Source organism: Salvelinus fontinalis, chromosome 29, assembly GCF_029448725.1.
Source record: "Salvelinus fontinalis isolate EN_2023a chromosome 29, ASM2944872v1, whole genome shotgun sequence".
Classification (NCBI taxonomy): domain Eukaryota; kingdom Metazoa; phylum Chordata; class Actinopteri; order Salmoniformes; family Salmonidae; genus Salvelinus; species Salvelinus fontinalis.
The window spans coordinates 17,596,176-17,614,873 of record NC_074693.1 but is presented as its reverse complement, the minus strand read 5'-3'; the positions used below and the strand labels follow the sequence as shown (position 1 = coordinate 17,614,873).

The window sequence follows — 18,698 nt, the reverse complement described above, 5'->3', positions numbered from 1 at the left end:
CATGTTGGTATTACAGACTCAATCAGGGACATGTTGAAAATGTCAGTGAAGACACCTGTCAGTTGGTCAGCACATGCCCGGAGCACACGTCCTGGTAATCCGTCTGGCCCTGCAGCCTTGTGTATGTTGACCTGTTTAAACGTCTTACTCACGTCGGCTACGGAGAGCGTGAACACACAGTCGTCCGGAACAGCTGATGCTCTCATGCATGCCTCAGTGTTGCTTGCCTCGAAGCGAGCATAGAAGTGATTTAGCTCGTCTGGTAGGCTCATGTCACTGGGCAGCTCGCGGCTGTACTTCCCTTTGTAGTCTGTAATAGTTTGCAAGCCCTGCCACATCCGACGAGCGTCGGAGCCGGTGTAGTATTGTTCAATCTTAGCCCTGTATTGACGCTTAGCCTGTTTAATGGTTCATTGCAGGGCATAGCGGGATTTCTTGTAAGCTTCCGGGTTAGAGTCCCGCACGTTGAAAGCGGCAGCTCTACCCTTAAGCTCAGTACGAATGTTGCCTGTAATCCATGGCTTCTGTTTGGGGTATGTATGTACAGTCACTGTGGGGACGACGTCCTCAATGCAGTTATTGATAAAGCCAGTGACTGATGTGGTGTATTCCTCAATGTCATCAGAAGAATCCCGGAACATGTTCCAGTCTGTGATAGCAAAACAGTCCTGTAGTTTAGCATCTGCTTCATCTGACCATTTTTTATAGACCGAGTCACTGGTGCTTCCTGCTTTAATCAGTCAGGAAGTTAAAGCCTGGTCACAAATTGGTCTTCCAAATGGACAATGACACCAAGCATACTTCCAAAGTTGTGGCAAAATGGCTTAAGGACAACAAAGTCAAGGGATTGAAGTGGCCAACACAAAGCCCTGACCTCAATCCTATAGAAAATTTGTGGGCAGAACTGAAAAAGCATGTGCAGGCAAGGAGGCCTACAAACCTGACTCAGTTACACCAGCTCTGTCAGGAGGAATGGGCCAAAATTCACCCACCTTATTGTGGGAAGCTTGTGGAAGGCTACGTGAAACGTTTGACTCAAGTTAAAGAATTTAAAGGCAATGCTATCAAATACTAATTTAGTGTATGTAAACTTCTGACCCACTGGGAATGAGATGAAAGAAATAAAAGCTGAAATAAATAATTCTCTCTACTATTATGCTGACATTTCATATTCTTAAAATAAAGTGGTGATCCCAACTGACCTAAGACGGAATTTTTACTCTGATTAAATGTCAGGAATTCTGGAAAAACTGAGTTTAAATGTATTTGGCTGTAGGTGTATGTATACTTCCGACTTCAACTGTATATATTTATTTATTTTTGCATATTAATTTGGCCTTAATACACGTCACATTTCAGTTTGCAAACAATGTAAAAATTTTTTTTATAAATCATTGAGTTAATAAAACCGCACACAAACATGGTCGCTTTTTTGCTTTCTTAATTAAGGCAGCTCGAACATGCAGGTGTTCCAGCCTAGCTCAGTGCTTTCTGTGGTGGTAGGACAGCCTGTGGAAAATACGGAGCGTAGGGGTTGGTAATGTTCTTTAGTTGCGCTGTGATTGGCTCAGTGTTCTGTCACTCATGGGGACACCAAGTCACTGCAAAATCTATGGGGAGAGCTCGAAAATTCAAGCCCCTTGGGTGCTTCCATAGAGTTACATTAGAATTGCCCATTCAAGAAGGCTCAAGGTCATTGGCCACAGATTAAATGACATGAAATCATGTTATATCTACCGTAGCTTTGATTGGACTGATCAAACTTAGCTAGCAGTCATTATCATGAATCAAATCGACAATCTACTGGCAAATCACTTTCAAACCTTGTCATATGAAGAGAAATAAATAAAGATAAAACACAATACAGATCAAATGTATCGGTGCTCATCGGCCATTGGACATAAATATTACACAAGTTGGAAATCACAAATTCAACAATGAGTGGTTTGGAAGGAATAAGTGGCTAACTGCAAGCGCTGCAAAGCAATCACTAGCCTGCTATTCAGTGGAGTGGGTGTGTGGTCCAAGTCTGGGCTTAAGGGTCTCTTTTCCAAGCTTAAAAGGATAAACATTCAACACTGGTCATAATGTCAGTCCAGCATGACTTCTGCCGCGTTCAAAACAACTGGAAACTCGAAAATCTCAGACTTCAGTGAACTCAAGACAACTGTGAACTTGAATGGTCATCCAACTCAGAAACTCTGTCCTCTTTTTAGAGCTCTGACTTGAAGATTCCTGATTCCTGATTCGACCTTGTTTTTTTCAGTTCCCAGTTGTCTTGAAAGCGCTATAAATCCAGAGAATGCCAGACTTTGATGCAAAAATGTGCCCTTAAGGACCGCCGTGCCACCTTCCTGTTCAAGTGAGCACAGCACAACAAGGTGAGTCAATTTTTTTTATTGTATGCTGCTGCATAAATTATGTAATATGTCAGGGAGATATGTATACTGTAGCTAAGAAAGTAATACTAACTGTATGTTGTGTAGTAAGCGGTTAGTAGCCATACCCTAATAATTTGGTCCCTTTTTCCCTCCTAACTTAGCCTACTGTTCTGACTTGGTGGTGCATATGTAGCCTATAGCCTGTTTTAGAGAAATGTCATCATTGAATATTGTAAGAGCTTTTATTGTCTGCTTATATGCCCCCTTTATTTATCCTACGGTTCTGACTTGGTGTACAGGGAGAATACTGTAAGAACGGCCCATATTCTGATTTCTGTTGCTGTACATTTCAAAAGTGCTGAATAAATAGTTATATTGACTATGTCCGTCCTAGCTCACTCATTAATATCTTAGTCGAAATTACGGATTGCCTCGTATCCGCTCGTCGTCCCTTTTGCCATAATTTGTACATCTCAACTGTCAGTATAAACCACATTTGTTCAAGCAAGTCAGCCATATCAGCAGTTTTTTTTAAAGGCAGTAAATGTTTAAAAGGCTGAATTAACCGTTAACCGTTAAGGATTCACTCCATGGTGCTGAAAAGAAAGATCTGCTATTGGGACAGCTTTATGTAGGCCCTAACAGTTTGTGGGCACCGTTTGTCACCGTTATAGTGCAATTAATATATTGTTTAGTGTTGTGTCCTGTAGTGCCTTTGCTGGCATGCATCGAAGAAATTTTTTGGGGCGTTTTCCCAACCAAGATTTACATGCTAAAATCACCACTGCTCATTCAACACAGATGTATACTGTTAAACATACTGTACAGCCCTGTTAACATAGAGATCCTCAAAACACCAAAATATAATGTGGGAATGCCTTGTTGGAAGAAGGTGGAAAAATACTGTGCAAGAGTGCACTCGTGTGGTTGGACAGAGATGCTGCAATATAAACCATCATGCAGCAAACCCTAAATCTGTGCTGCTTGAACTGTGCCTTTCCTACATTTACTAAGTATGTGAAGATTTTAAATGACAGGCTAGGAGATTGTCATACCTTTTTTGATTTGTCAAAAAATGCATTCTTTATTTGCTCCAGTGAGGCATCAGGTTTTACACCAAGAAGGTTGTAATAGTTTACTGCCACTCTGCAATAAGACACAATGAATAATAATGAAACAGAATGACAACACAGTGCTGGGATCACAGGCCTGGACTGGCAATCTTTAAACAACTGAGGAATCATTGTGTAAGACAAATCAGAAAGGCTAAATCTGATTATTATGTAACCGCTTATTCGGATTGTAATGGGAACCTGGCAAAATTCTGGGAAACTGTCAAATCTCTTAAGTGTTCTACTACCTCCTCTTTGCCACAACAAATTATATCAGACACTGGCCTCATTACGGGGGAAAAAATAACATCATTGATGCATTTAATCACCATTTTATTTCAGCGGGCTATCTCTTTGAAAGCACTTCTAAGCCTATTCACAATGATATTGGGCTGGATGCTGATAGTGTAAACTTGCTGAATGATCAGAGAAATGATAGTTGGTACAGCTTTTCTTTTAGATTATTTACAGAAAAAGAAGACCTGGATGCTTTGTGGGCAATAGAAAACAAGAGATCCACAGAGGCTGACCAATTGAATCCAGGTCTGCCTATCATTGTTGGCTCAATAACTCACATTTTTTATTTGACATTGTTATCAGGAAATATTCCAAAAGTATGGAAATCAGCTCTTGTTCTGCCACTCCATAAGGACGGAGATAGTAGTGATCATCATTATCACCCCATTTCAAGGATTCCTTGTCTAGCTAAGATTCTTGAAACCTTGGTAAATGTACAACTTTGCTCTTTTTTATCTGAAAAAATGTATTTGGAATGTAAACCAATCAGGGTTTAGGCCTGGAAATACCACTATTACATCAACCACTTCAGTTGTTCATGATCTTGTCAATGCTTTAGACACTAAATTGAAATGTGCTGCTTTGTTTGTGGACCTGTCAAAAGCTTTTGATACTGTTGATCATGCTATTTTATTGAATAAGTTGTCCTCAATAGGCCTGAGCTCTGACGCCTGTTCTTGGTTTCATGATTATCTTAGTGACAGAACACAGGCCATCGTGATTGTAAACTTCTTGAAGTACATCAAGGTGAACCACAGGGGTCGATTTTGGGACCTTTTCTCTTCACTATTTATATAAACACCATTGGTCAATCTGTTTTTTTTTTACTTAATCTTTATGCGGATGATACTATTATGTATGCTACTTCCCAAACTGTTGATCTGGCTGTGTTAAAACTACAGTCAGATTGTATAGCTATGCAGAAATCCCTTGCTGGTTTAAAACTTGTGCTTAATACGGGCAAAAGGAAATACATGTTGTTTTCAAACTCTCATAAGAATGTTTCAGATGAACTACATGTTCACTCATTAGATGGTTCTCCAATCAAAAGTGTTCCCACATATAAATAATGAGGCATTTGGATTGATGTGTTTTTGACATTTAAAAAACATATATACTGAACAAAAATATAAACACAACATGTAAAGTGTTGGTCACATAAAATTGTTGTGCACAAATTTGTTTACATCCCTGTTAGTGAGCATTTTTCCAATGCCAAGATAATCCATCCACCTGACAGGTGTGGAATATCAAGAAGCTGATCAAACAGCATGATCATTACACAGGTGCACCTTGTGCTGGGTTCAATAAAAGACAATTATAAAATGTGTAGTTGTCACACAACACAATGCCACAGATGTCTCAAGTTGAGGGAGCTGCAATTAGCATGCTGACTGCAGGAATGTCCACCAGAGCTGTTGGCAGAGAATTGCATGTTCATTCTGTAACATAACTGCCTCCAACGTCGTTTTAGGGAATTTGCCAGTACATCCAACCAGCCTCACAACCGTGTATTGGATCCTGTGGGAGAGCGGTTTGCCGATGTCAACATTGTAAACAGAGTGCCATTTTGAATGCACAAAAATACCGAGACGAGATCCAGAGGCCCATTGTGAGATGCATATCTGTATTCCCAGTCATGAGAAATCCATAGATTAGGGCCTAATTAATGTATTTTAATTTCCTCATTAAATTGTTGCATGTTAATTTTATATTTTTGTTCAGTATTGTAGCGGTGGCTATAAGCTTGCTAGCTAACACGACTAACGCCACTGGGCTAAGCTTTTGACCTATGATGTCACGTGGTAAAACAAGTATTTGAACAAAAAAAAGCAATGGTGAATTGCAAGGGTAGAGAAGCATAGACGTACCGAAATGTTGTACTTTCTTCGCATCATAACAAATATACTGGGGATTGTTGCATAAAATTGTCTGGCAGAGTGCTGAGGTGTAATCATTACACCGATTCTGTTGCAAAACGTTTAGTCTGTTGCGTTTACTCCAAACGCAAACTATAGTTTATATTTGACAAATTCCGGTAGGTCCCTCCCCATTTCGTTCCGTTTGCAACTGAAAACAAAATATATGTTCTAAGTGGACAAATTCAGGACGTTAGCGCACAGTTTCACTCCTTTTCAGATCGTTTATTCCATACTGAACACACACTACTGCACGTTTTGGGGTTAACCCTTTCTTGTCTTTCTATTCTCTACAAGATAATGCTTTAAAACTGGATTGTTTTTCTTCTGGCTAATAACAAAAATACGCACATTTAATGCATTTCACACACTTTTCAGTTTTTCTTCAACACCCCAAAATAGTATTTTACTCATCAATGCATACACAGCAGTTTAAACATGTACTCACCAACCTCACGCCTCCTCCAATCAGCTGTAGAAGTGGGCGGTGCTGACCTGATTGTTATGACTCGTCCACAAAATCACTTCCTGGACGTTTAAGACCACACATTTTGTCAGTTACTAGTATCTTTGCATTTATGTCTCTCAACGACCAATTTTTAAATATGTTTCTGACTTTACCAAACGCTCGAGGCTTTGGTTCAGTCAGCGTCCATTCCATAAAAGTAATCTATATGTTCGCTAAGGCTTGACTTGTTTATGCTATAGCAGTGGAAGGAAGCTATTGGTAAGGATCAATCTTTCAAACTATGTGTTTGTGTCATTGATAAATTAGCTTGTCAGAACAAGGTGCTGGGTTCAAACGGCCAAACGAATTTTAGCGAGAAGCTAGCTACTAGCCCAAGATTTACTCTTACGGAGCCTAACGTTACTCCTTAAGTCCAAGGACCTTCTAGGTTATTTCAGAGGTATACTGGCTCTGGCAGCCGAAACTCCATTTAAACGTGAATCCATTACAAAATGGTTCTAGGAACATTAAGCCCTCTACTTTCATATAACAGGAAAGTTATTTAACAAATACAAAATATACATTTAATGTACACTGTTTTGACGGCTTTATCACAGTTGCAACTGACAGTATTTTTCAGTGACAACACGTTTCTGGCGGCCTTCTGCCGTTACAGACAGATGTTTGGAACATGCTAGACAGCTATTTAGCACAGGTGGTTCCCCTGCCTTCCCAGCCTGGTCTCATAGACTTGACGTAAGATAGTAAATGTAAATCCGGGACACCCAAATTAGTGTGACATGTTCGGTTTGGTTACATAAGACAGATGGTTGGGGTGGATGGGTGTCAGTTTGCCAGCTATTCACTTTACAGCAGCTTCATAGCTACAGTTTTATGATTCAGCCTGAAAATTAATTCAAAAACTTTTCCAGCATCCCTTTTGTAAACACACAGCTCTACTACTTCTGGGCTTAGTCACATGGTAAAACTTAGCCCTTGATCATGGCTCTCAGTTCCATTCCATTACACCTAAGAGTCATTGGATGAAGGCATCTTCTGTACAGGGGAGTTTTGTTAAGAGTCACAACGCTTGGTCTGAACATTAACACGCATCTCTTGCGGTACGGTTTTGGAAGCATAAGGACCTAATCTTTCGTATCATCGAGAAATACTTTTCTAAAAACTAAAGGTTAAATTGATAGAAACCTTTTATACGGTTAGGGTTTCCACACATATTTCCATGTTAGAGCACTTGTTTGCGGAAAACAGACCGAAGACAGAGTGGACTACCTGTGCTAATTAGCTATCTGCGTCTCCGAACACCTGTGTGTAAACGGGAGATGGACGCCACAAATGTGTAGTACTGAAAAATACTGTTGGCTGCAACTGTGTTAAAATCGGTTAAAACAGTGTACAGTAAGTGTATATTTTGTATTTGTTTAATAATTTTCCTGTAATATGAAAGTAGTGTCTTTATGTTTCTGGAACCGTATCGCAATTGAGACTTGATTCAAGTTTAGATGGAGTTTTGGCTGCCAGAGCCAGTCTACCTCTGAAAATAACCTAGAAGGTCCTTGGATTTAAGAAGTAACATTAGGCTCCGTAAGAGTACATCTTGGGCTAGTAACTAGCTAGTTCAATAAGTTTCTCGCGAAAGTTCGTTTGACCGTTTGGTCCCGGCACATTGTTACTGACAAGCTAATTTATCAATGACTTAATGTTGCTAGAACCTTACCATTATTGTGAATTCACGTTTAGATGGAGTATTTGGCTGTTTTGACTTTGAGAGCCACTTCGCCCTTTAAACAGAACATGTAAGGTCCTTGGACTGTAAGGAGTAACGTTAGACTCCTTTAGTGCAATATTGGGCTAGGTAAAACTATCCTTCAATTAGAAAATTATCTTCATTTATTCTACACAAACATGAGAGCTGATTTATATGATTCCGATTTGATCAGGCTTAATCAGAATGGATCCTGAGGTCTCTGTGCTGTTGCACTGCACCGCCTGGGGAGGTCTCCTGGAACCACAAGTGCAGGTGGAGCTTTCTGCCAGGTAAATTCAGAATTCATTACTTTCAATCGATAGACTACTTCTAACAGCCAACTAACTATAAAACCAGTTATCAAACACAATGAATCTATTGTCCTCACTCCATCTCTTTCTATTCATCAAGGTTTAACCGTCAGACAGAGCCAGCACTGGAGAGTCACATAGAGGAGGTGTGGACAGAGAGGGTGACCATGGAACCATGGCTTTTCAATGGGGCCAAATTCAGGCTGCACTCTTTCAGTCTGGCCTCACCCCAGCCCTCCTGTCCATCTACACCCCAGCCTCCCTACATGACTGGAGGAGACAGAGATGGAAGGCAATGTAGCATTCAGAAGGAGGAAGAGGGCCATAATGAGACAAAGGGGAACACTGACTCTGGAAGAGCAGAGGTGCTCAGACACCAAAGAGGTCAAATAGACGGAGTCATAGGTGAACGACAGCATAATGACAAGGATTTGAGTAGCTATAAGCAGAGGGAGGGGAACCTCAGATACGCTCAAACCTCCACCCCAGGGTGCAGAGACCAACATCCTGCTGTGGGAAGCAGTGCAGCAGAAGCTCAACCCTTCCCACAGAGAGATGTGGGTGGGAAGGGTGAGGGGCCCACTCCCATTCTGACCCTGAGGTTGGGCCTGACCTGCTATAGGGACTTCCTGGGCACCAACTGGTCTCGGAGAGCAAGGAAGCTACGCCAGCGTGCAGAGGTGGAGTATGGGGATCCTCTGGCGCTATTGGCCCAGCCGCTGGGGGTGGGTGGGATCTTGTGTACGGCTGACAGACAGGTGGTGCTGATCAGGAGGAGCCAGCAAGTGGCGGAGGCAAGGGGGCTACTGGACATCCCTGGGGGGCACCCAGAACCAAAGGTGAGACGGGAGAAAGAGGGTGAAAGTTAAACCAATACTGTATGAAATGTGGTATTGTATCAGCTATACTTGTGAAGTTGGTTGGATTAAGTTATGACTTATTCAAAACGACTGTTGAACTGCATTCTATTTCCATTGTTTGCCATACTTATGGCAACTTACTTATGGTATCTAATTACCTTTGCTGCCTCTTCCCCCTCTCCCCCAGGCTGTGTTTGAAGGCCTTGATGAGGAGGACAGGATCAGGGTGGAGATGCTGCAGTGGAGGGAGGAGGCTGTGGTCAGAGAGCTGTTCTCTTCTGTCTGCGCTGAGATCAGAGATGAGGTGAGACAAAGAAACATAGCTGCTGAGACTGAGTGTTCAAGGACAGTCTGTTTGTTTATCCCCTTTCTTTCTCTCTCTCTCTCTCTCCGTCTATCATTTTCTTTCTCCATCTCTTTCATTAAGTTCGTCTTCATTCCTCTCATTACGACCCCACTGTCTGTCTGCAGGTAAATGTTCCTCTGTGTTCTTTGGGTGAGCCGCTACTGATGGGCATCGCTCTGAATCACACCAGTGCAGGCAGACCCAGTGCAGAGTTCTACATCAGGTACTCACAAAGGAAATGACATCATAGAAAAGAGCCCTTCATTATCAGGCCCATGTTTGATAACTGACCACAAAATGATAAGACATTCAGTATTATACAATTCCTATGTTGTGTTGTCTGTCCCCAGTTGTTCACTGACTTCCACAGAAGTTCGAGAGCTTTACTGGCAGGGTGGCATTGAGGCCCAGGAGTCTACAGATATTGTGTTCTTGAGCCAAACAGTAAGGAGCGCCACAACAGTTACTGTTATCTGTGAAACTGTAATCTGCATAAAGAAAATGTAATGTCTAAGAACACAGCAAAACAAAGCATATGGAAAGTTCATCATTGAAACATAGGTATTGAACAATGTCATACAAATAGTTTGTAAACAGTTTATTACACATTAATAACACCTTGTGTAATGAATCTCTGAACGTGTCTTGTTATTTGAAGGAGGTGCTACGGCTAGACCAGAGCACCCCCCTGTGGTCGGAGTTGTGTCCTTCAGCCAAGGGTGCAGTGCTGCTCTATCAATTAGTGATGCCTGACCAAGAAGACAAAAGCAATCGGACACAAACTACAGCTACTGCACCGGATAAAATTTCCAGATGATGAAATTAATACAATAGACATTTTCTTCAACGAAAAAGCAGCGATTTAATGTTGTTGCTTTAAGAGACTGTTGTAGAACGTTTAAGCCCCCTGCTATGAAAATGTGTAAGGAAACATTCCCTGAATATAAAGTTCCAGCAGTATTACAGAAAGATAACTCCATACAAACATTGCTTGATGTTTGACACTTAGGCACCTGGTGGAGGCACAATATTTCCCAACTTTGCATAAACATGCTGTAAGATAATGTAAGAAATATAACCTGTATAATAAATCTTTATAAAACCACCTGCTGATTTTGCTAATCTCTTTAGATGTTTAACAGTAACCCTGGTAACGGTAACTATCGTAAGCGTAGTTCTTGTTGCCGTAATAGTCCTGGTCTTGGTAAACCTGATTCTTGTTGCCGTAATAGTCCTGGTCTTGGTAAACCTGATTCTTGTTGCCGTAATAGTCCTGGTAACTCTGATTCCACTGAACAGAGAGGGGGAGAGAGGGAATAGAATACATCATTCATACTGTTCAACAGAGACATTGACTGAGACTTTTAACATGTGAGACTGTCTATGGTGCTGCAAAATCGGACTGCACTTCCTCTCAGAGCTCTGTACACAGGTATGCTCTCTATCCTAGCCTCTACCCTGTCTAGCATTTACCTGTTGCACACACACACCGGTACCAGGGTCTCAGAAAAATGTGGCACCGGACATTTGACCGGCAGCATTTTAATTTACCAGTCATTTAAGAAATTTACCGGACCCATATGCATTGGGTTTGCGTAACCTGATTGGGGCGTCCACCCACGGTGCTCAGAATAAAATAAATCACATTTAGATTATGGTAATTCATTTTAACAGAACATGAAACTCGAGGATGCAACGTGCTCCATATCGAGTTCCGATGCAGAATTTAAAGATGTTAGAATAACTGTTCACATTTACTTTTCCTCAGCCAAGAACACCAGTAAGGAACAGCAACATCACTAGCCTATGTCAATCTACTATCCCCCATAGTAGAAAAGTTAACCTATTCTATTGGTCAGCTTGTCAAGAAAGAACTAGCCTATTCCAAACAGACTCTGGGACAGTTGTGGGACAATAGATCCCAAATTCATACAACCACTAGGCCTAGGATACATTCAAAACAACGTTAAAAAGCAAGGAGTCTGATGCAACAGATTAGAACGATTAGCTTAAAATGTTGATCAACTATTATTTCCAGGCAGTAGGCGACGCGTGAATGTTCGTACCATACTGCAATTTAGGGGGGGGGGGGGGACGTTAAAAGCCACTGCACAAGCGAGCGGTTTCATGAGACCGAGATGAAATTATCTTATCTTTTCGAAATTTAGGAAAAGTTGAGAAAAAGATGCAACAACTAGTATGGGTTGCTAATATGACTAGGATTGGGCCTTTGGCTACTCGACAATGAAATGCATTTGAAAAACAACAAAACATCAGCTAAATAGGCTACTGTTTTCAATGGCATATGGAAGTCTTTATAGTTTGATTGGGTTTTGGCTAAGCTAATTTGAAGCAAGGTAAGACATGCCTCAATGTAAAATGTTCAGGTTTCAAACAGTTAAGTATATGTTTTCAAAATACATACTGCCTCCAGCTCATTGCAAAGTGGTGTGAAGCCTGCCAAATTGCCTATGCACTTGAATGGAGAATGGGAAGCACACTTCAATTACCAGTTGAGAAATAAAAATAGTAGCTCTTTTTAATCTTGGCAGTTTTCAACACGCAATTGCATTTAGAATTGTTGCACAATGATTGGGCTTATAAAAGCACTTTTCACTCCAGCAGCAATAAACAAGCTGTTTGATGAGCTGTAGCAGCAGCTCTCATGTTACATTGACAGGTATTTAAAAAGATCAATAGGCTAAAATACATTTTCGCAATGGGATTTGTTTTCTTCTGGACAATTGGCCGGGGACATTTTTATTTATCGGCTTTTTAAAAACTTTTCTTGTTGCCAAAAGCCGGCTATTACCGCTAATGGAAACCCTGACAAGTACCCAATGTGCATGCCTGTTTGCGTGTGTGTACCACTACCTGTCTGTAGCATGCTTCCTGTCTGTAGCATGCTTCCTGTCTGTAGCATGCTTCCTGTCTGTAGCATGCTTCCTGTCTGTAGCATTCTAGCTGTTTGTTGTAGTTTAGTTGTCTGTTGTACTCCCTGTATGCTTCATGGTTAAAGTCATTGCTGCGGTACTGGTAGTTCGCTCCATTGAACGGTTCATCCTGCCAGATAAATATCACAGAAATGTGTCGCCTAGGCTCTATATCCTATAGCCCTGTCTCTATATCCTATAGCCCTGCCTCTAGATCCTATAGCCCTGCCTCTAGATCCTATAGCCCTGCCTCTATATTATCCTGTAGATTATATACCCTTGCCTCTAGAATATCCTCTAGATTATGTAACCCTGCTTCTAGGTTATATACCACTGTCTCTAGATTATATACCCCTGCTTCTAGATCATATACCCCTGCCTCTAGATCATATACCCCTGCAGCATGGTTTCCAATCTGCTATATCAGCAACTCTCTACTATATCATTCCAGTCTTTTTCTGTCCTATCCAATAAACTAATCATTTTAAATCAATAACAAATCCCCAAAATGTATGAATTAATAAGGCGGAATATAAGGAAACTATGTAAAGGTGAAGTATGTTTATCAGAGGTTGATTGGATAGACGAGGACTCACATATCTGAGCTGCTGTGGTGTCCAGTACTGCTGATGACCATACGGGTATGGCTGCTCCTGGTTGAACCATGTGCGGTCCCAACCTACAGACAAACAATGTTAATACTATAACCAGAAGAACCTCAAGGCGTGACATATTACCAGACCAAACATATTAAGGAATAATTACACAGTAATAGCGGCACTCAAGTTTTTCCCCCCATCAATCATTCTCCCTGACCTCTCAAGTCACCAGCCGCCACTGGATTGTACCCCCGGTCCATCCGGCCCTTGATGAGGGGTTTAGTGGGGTTATAGTCTTGCGTGGCCATCCTTCCAAATCTGGTCTTGTTAAGGTGATAAGACTGAAGTCCAAGGTTATGGGGGTTATTGTATCGGACGCGCGGTTTCTTCCGTTGTTTGGGGGCGGAGGGGACAGGGGGGAGCAGGCTTTTCGCCTCTTTTTTGTACCCCTCCAAAAGAGCCTGTGCTTCCTCTCTGGCTAGCTCCACAAACAGCACCTTCTCCAGCAGGTCTCCCTGCTCTGGCAGAGTGCAGCTCACTGGGGAGGAGAGGACATCAACACAGCATCAAAAGCAACCATACCTTCAGTTAGGTTCTCCTTTCACTGTATAGGCTTGAACAGTATGTTACTCCATTAAACTGAATCTGTGTGAAAATTATGCAACTCAGAACAACTCAAAGATTGATATGCTGCTACTCTATAGATGTTTTTGAATTGTGTGAATGCTTACGAAATTATACTTAAAAAGGTCATTGCTCATTGGTTATCTTCTGTATTGTATTTCCCTGACCTTTGACCTTGTGGAGATCCGTTTCAGGGATCTTGTCCCCCTCCTCCTCCTGTTGCTCCTGCAGACGCCTCTTCCACTCCTCTTTAGATGGGAACACCACCACCGCCCTCCGCCTGAAACCCGCGAACCACAGCAGCCTCTGGCGCTGAGCTGAGGGGTGGACGTTGGGCTGGGGACGAAGAACAATACATTATTGTCCAATTGTCTTTACAGAGAACTCAAATTCATATTTTGTGCTTGGTGGTATGCAGGAGGAGGAGAGGAAACAAAGAGAAGGAGCGGCAGGAGAGAAAGATTGTCTAAACTATCACCTTTAATTATGAACAGATTTGATTTCTAGCCTATCAGTTGATATACCCTCCCTCTTTCAGGGAGCTAGCCAATCAGCAGACCCTGCCTCCCCTGGTTGTCCTATCAAATAGCTACCTACCTGGTCCAGGATGTAGTTGCGTGGATTCTGAGCCGCTACCTTGATCAGCTCACTGAGACACTGAGAGGCCTGCTGCAGCCTGCTCTCTCTACGACCCTGCCCCTGTGGAGAGGAACACACAGGTACAGCTAACAACATACAGACACACACCTTTGGAATTGATATAATCAATAGATGAATAAAACTATGAATAGTGTTATGGTGTTATAATGGTGTTATGGTGTTATAATAGTGTTATGGTGTTATAGTGTTATAATGGTGTTATAATAGTGTTATGGTGTTATAATAGTGTTATGGTGTTATAATAGTGTTATGGTGTTATAATAGTGTTATTGTGTTATAATGGTGTTATAATAGTGTTATAATGGTGTTATAATGGTGTTGTAATAGTGGGTAGTTGTGTGTCTGGTGGTCTGACCTTCATGCAGGGTAGGAGGCCTGCGGTGCCCAGCAGGGTGTATCTCTTCTCTGGGTATTGCTTCATGTGAGCCCTGGCCCAGTGGGTCTTACCTGCCCCTGGCAGACCCACCATCATCAACACCTGAGGAGGAGAGAGGAGGGAGAGGGGTAGAGCGAGGAGGGGTAGAACAAGGAGGGAGAGGGGTAGAGAGGGGAGGGAGAGAGCGAGGAGGGAGAGGGGTAGAGCAAAAAGGGGTAGGGGTAGAGAGAGGAGGGAGAGGGGTAGAGAGAACAGGTGTAGAGAGAACAGGTGTAGAGAGAAGAGGGGTAGAGAGGAGAGGGGTAGAGAGAACAGGTGTAGAGAGAAGAGGGGGAGAGAGAAGAGGGAGAGGGGTAGAGAGAAAAGGGGGAGAGGGTAGAGAGAAGAGGGTAGAGAGAAGAGGGTAGAGGGAGAGGGGTAGAGAGAAGAGGGAGAGGGTAGAGCAAGGAGGGAGAGGGTAGAGAGAAGAGGGAGAGGGTAGAGCAAGGAGGGAGAGGGTAGAGAGAAGAGGGAGAGGGTAGAGTGAGGAGGGAGAGGGATAAAGGGAAGAGTTGTAGAGCGAGGAGGGAGAGGGGTAGAGAGAAGAGGGAGATGGGTAGAGAGAAGAGAGAGAGGGGTAGAGAGAAGAGGGAGAGGGGTAGAGAGAAGAGGGAGAGGGGTAGAGAGAAGAGGAAGAGGGTAGAGCGAGAGGGGTAGAGAGAAGAGGGAGAGGGTAGAGAGAAGAGGGAGAGGGTAGAGAGAAGAGGGAGAGGGTAGAGAGAAGAGGGAGAGGGGTAGAGGGGTAGAGAGAAGAGGGAGAGGGGTAGAGAGAAGAGGGAGAGGGGTAGAGAGAAGAGGGAGAGGGGTAGAGAGAAGAGAGAGAGGGGTAGAGAGAAGAGAGAGAGGGGTAGAGAGAAGAGAGAGAGGGGTAGAGAGAAGAGAGAGAGGGGTAGAGAGAAGAGAGAGAGGGGTAGAGAGAAGAGAGAGAGGGGTAGAGAGAAGAGAGAGAGGGGTAGAGAGAAGAGAGAGGGGTAGAGAGAAGAGGGAGAGGGGTAGAGAGAAGAGGGAGAGGGGTAGAGAGAAGAGAGAGGGGTAGAGAGAAGAGGGTGAGGGTAGAGAGAAGAGGGAGAGGGTAGAGAAGAAGGTAGAGAGAAGACAGAGAGGGGAAGAAAGAGAGGGGTAGAGAGAAGAGAGAGAGAGGGGTATAGCATAAATAAAGTGCACACAGGCCAGAGGATAGAGTTCATGTTAGTGCTGGCAGCCATTGCTCTGCTCCTCTCTCTCACCTCACACTGCAGTTTGGAGGTTGGTGGGGTTGGGGCACTGAGCCTTTGTCCAACAGGCAGGGAGGAGAGGGGGGTGTACCCTGCAGGGCTGGGGTACCAGGGGGGAGAGGTGGGGTCCAAGTTGAGGGTGATAGAGGTGTTTTTGCAGAGGACGTGGGGGTACAACACAGAACCGCAGAGAGCAGCCGGACTCAGGTGGAACGCCATTCCCATAAGGCGACCGTTCTTATGGAAGGAGAGCTCAACTCCTTCCTCCTTAGAGAAAGACTATGGATGGAAAGATGCAGGGAGACAGGAACAAACCCATAAACACAAAGCGAGGCAGGGATTACTTCAGTAGTAAGGTTTGTCTTTTTTAGATTCGGACTGTTATCATTAAAATGACATTTCAACATGTACTGCATTCAAAAAAGTGAGGGAGGGGTAAAAAAAACTAATGTCACTCACAGCATAACAGCCAATGACATCACCCTCTGAAAAGGGCTCTCCAAACTCCTCCTCTTTCCCAGCCGTCACTTTTCTGCCCCTAGCGTCGTAACCGTAAGACAAGTCCTCATCCCCTGAATGAGGGGAACGAGAGAAATCAGCACAAATCATACAGAAACATTTAATTCATAAGACTCAATGAAGTACCTCTGCTAAACCATGGGACATTTATAACCAGAACATATCCACATAATTGTCCAATATTCTGTTGGGGAAAAGTTCAGTCCTTACCGAGCATCAGGTTGGAGTTCCAACGCTCCACTGACCAGCCCAGTCTCAGACCATGGTGCTCAGGGTCCTCAGAGTCCAGTGATGGGGACACCAGCTTTTTCTCAAACATAGCCTCGAAGCCCACCCTACCCTGGTGAGTTCCGTGTGTCAGTCTGCATCCAGACCACAGGAGAGGGAAGCGCTCCCAGAACCTTGGCTGGCCGCTGCAGCCGTCCCGGCCCACCTCAAAGTGCAGGTCACCGCCGTCTGTGGAGATTAGAGAGGATGCCCAACTGACTGTTAACACCACACTGGTCAACCAGGGCAATGAGAGAGAGGTGATCCCTCATAATTAAACTCACAAGAGTCTAGTCTGACCCGCCCTCCGTCTTCCTCGGCATCAACACCATTACTCTCAGGCTGAGGCGGTGGGGATTTGGCCCTGTGTGGAGAGAGAGTTTGGTCATGTTTAAAGACACTGTCTGATGGGTAGAGGATCATTTGCCCAGGCTCACTCGGAAAACCCTGCAGAGCTTGCGTCATGGAGGAAAGGTAGTGTATGTATACCTGTTGTACTGGATCTCCTCCTTGAATTCGTAGTAGGCCCTGCCTCTGGTTATCTCACCCTGAGCAGGCCTCTTTACCCCACGCTTCTCCCCTCCAACTCCAGCCCTATTTTCCCTGTCTTTGTCCATGTGAAACACTGCAACGAGAGTGGGGGAGGAGGGGATTATGATTGATTCATTACTCTAAAAGTGTAGGCCAATGTACAAGATGAGTTATAAACCTGTAACATATGGATACCAGGGTTGGGGTCAACTCCATTTCAAATCCAGTCAATTCAGGAGGTACACTAAAATTCTAATTCTCTTCAATGCTTTTCAATTAGGATTTGTTTTTTGTTTTTAATTGGAGTTTGCTTCACTTTTTGAATTGACTGTAAATCAAATGGAATTGACCCCAACCCTGATGGATACAATAAAAATAATCATGACATTATTCAGTGTGTGTCATATCATATCTACCTGTGTCCTGGCTGGTCTGGTCACTGGTCACAGAAACAGATCCCAGGCTGAGGCTGGACGCAGTGCTGCTCCCTCTCTGAGCCACCATGGAAAGACTGTCCTCCTCAACTCTGTCCTCCACAGCTGATCCTGCATGATCTTCTTTAGACTGCCCAACAATCAACATACTCGTGTCTTGATACATGATGTCTGTCAGTGATATCTGTGATGAATTAAATGTGTTTTGAATGGGCCTGGTGCTCATGCTTGTTGTGTCTAGTTGTTGATTTGATGTCGTTTTATCCTCCTTTGCTTCCTGTGTGGCAGTCCGTTTGGAGACTCCACGTGCATGTTCCTCCTCACCCTGTTCTTGAGCGCTCTCTTCTTGGGTGACATGTTGCTGTTGCTCTACTTGTTGATTTAACGAGGTCTGCTCCATCAACCCTTCTTTGTCTGCCGTGGTTTCTGCACACGGGCTCACGGTAAAAGTGCTGATTACACACAGGTCTTCCAACTGACTTGTTGACGTGTTATCAAGTTTGGCTGCTGAAATTGCAGGTGCCTCCGTGTCTGCACCCGTCGGAGAACAATCAGCTCTAGGTCTCACCATCATCTCTGAACTTGCTGCGCCTGCAACGTTTCCATCGTGTCCAGTGGCTTTTGCCTCCTCGCCCGGTAGAGGGACTTCTCTCTCCGTCGCTACTACTGTGGATGCTCTGGGTGACTCGTCATCTTGTGGCTTCGGCTCTTCTCCAAGACCAGGGACTCCCTTGTCTTGTCCAAGATCGCTTGATTCTGGAGCTTGCAATTCAGCCTCGAATGCGGACATCAAACGCCCAACAAGTTCTGCCTTGAGTCCTTTGATGTCCAGTGCTCGCTCTTTGAGCATGACTCGTAGTTCGGCCACTTTTAGCTTTTTGACTTCTGACAGTTTCATTTTCCACTGAAATGTGCGTTGCTTTTATCAAGTTTAAAAAGTTACTTTACCTCGTGAGCTTCCAAATTACTGTTCTGCTGTAAAAAAAAAAGTAAAAACTTTAGCATTAGAAAGCAACTGCTCGAACCAAAACACACCCAGAGACTGCTGTACTGTAAAGTTCAA

At 43.5% G+C, this 18,698-nt stretch overlaps 2 protein-coding genes and 1 long non-coding RNA gene across 8 annotated transcripts in view; 1 reads left to right on the top strand and 2 right to left on the bottom strand.

The window, feature by feature from the left end:
- Positions 1–5,934, bottom strand: part of LOC129827519 (uncharacterized) — a 22,353-nt gene extending 16,419 nt beyond the window's left edge. For 2 of the 4 annotated variants that reach the window (XR_008755185.1, XR_008755188.1), the window contains exon 1: positions 5,662–5,932. This is a non-coding gene — a long non-coding RNA (uncharacterized LOC129827519). Of the gene's footprint in view, positions 1–5,661 lie in introns of all 4 variants that reach the window. The other 2 variants (XR_008755186.1, XR_008755187.1) reach the window with 2 other exon arrangements.
- On the top strand, positions 5,304–10,544 carry nudt22 (nudix (nucleoside diphosphate linked moiety X)-type motif 22). Of its 3 annotated transcripts, none has more exons than XM_055888432.1 (7): positions 5,304–5,402; positions 8,116–8,212; positions 8,334–9,072; positions 9,281–9,397; positions 9,565–9,662; positions 9,790–9,883; positions 10,098–10,544. In XM_055888432.1, the coding sequence occupies exons 2-7, from the start codon at positions 8,127–8,129 to the stop codon at positions 10,254–10,256; spliced, it is 1,293 nt and encodes a 430-aa protein (XP_055744407.1). In that variant the 5' UTR covers positions 5,304–5,402; positions 8,116–8,126; the 3' UTR covers positions 10,257–10,544. The 3 variants fall into 3 exon arrangements, with proteins under 3 accessions (XP_055744407.1, XP_055744406.1, XP_055744408.1); XM_055888431.1 differs by lacking the exon at positions 5,304–5,402 and adding an exon at positions 6,160–6,436; XM_055888433.1 differs by lacking the exons at positions 5,304–5,402; positions 9,565–9,662 and adding exons at positions 6,160–6,436; positions 9,521–9,564.
- On the bottom strand, positions 10,023–18,698 carry si:ch211-107m4.1 (heterogeneous nuclear ribonucleoprotein U-like protein 2). The gene is made up of 12 exons (XM_055888430.1): positions 17,618–18,698; positions 17,160–17,295; positions 16,955–17,034; positions 16,614–16,859; positions 16,344–16,456; positions 15,897–16,163; positions 14,611–14,733; positions 14,193–14,294; positions 13,763–13,931; positions 13,189–13,509; positions 12,969–13,051; positions 10,023–10,730 (listed from the first exon to the last, which is right to left on the bottom strand). Exons 1-12 carry the CDS (start codon positions 18,531–18,533, stop codon positions 10,575–10,577), a joined length of 2,712 nt encoding a protein of 903 aa, XP_055744405.1. The 5' UTR covers positions 18,534–18,698; the 3' UTR covers positions 10,023–10,574.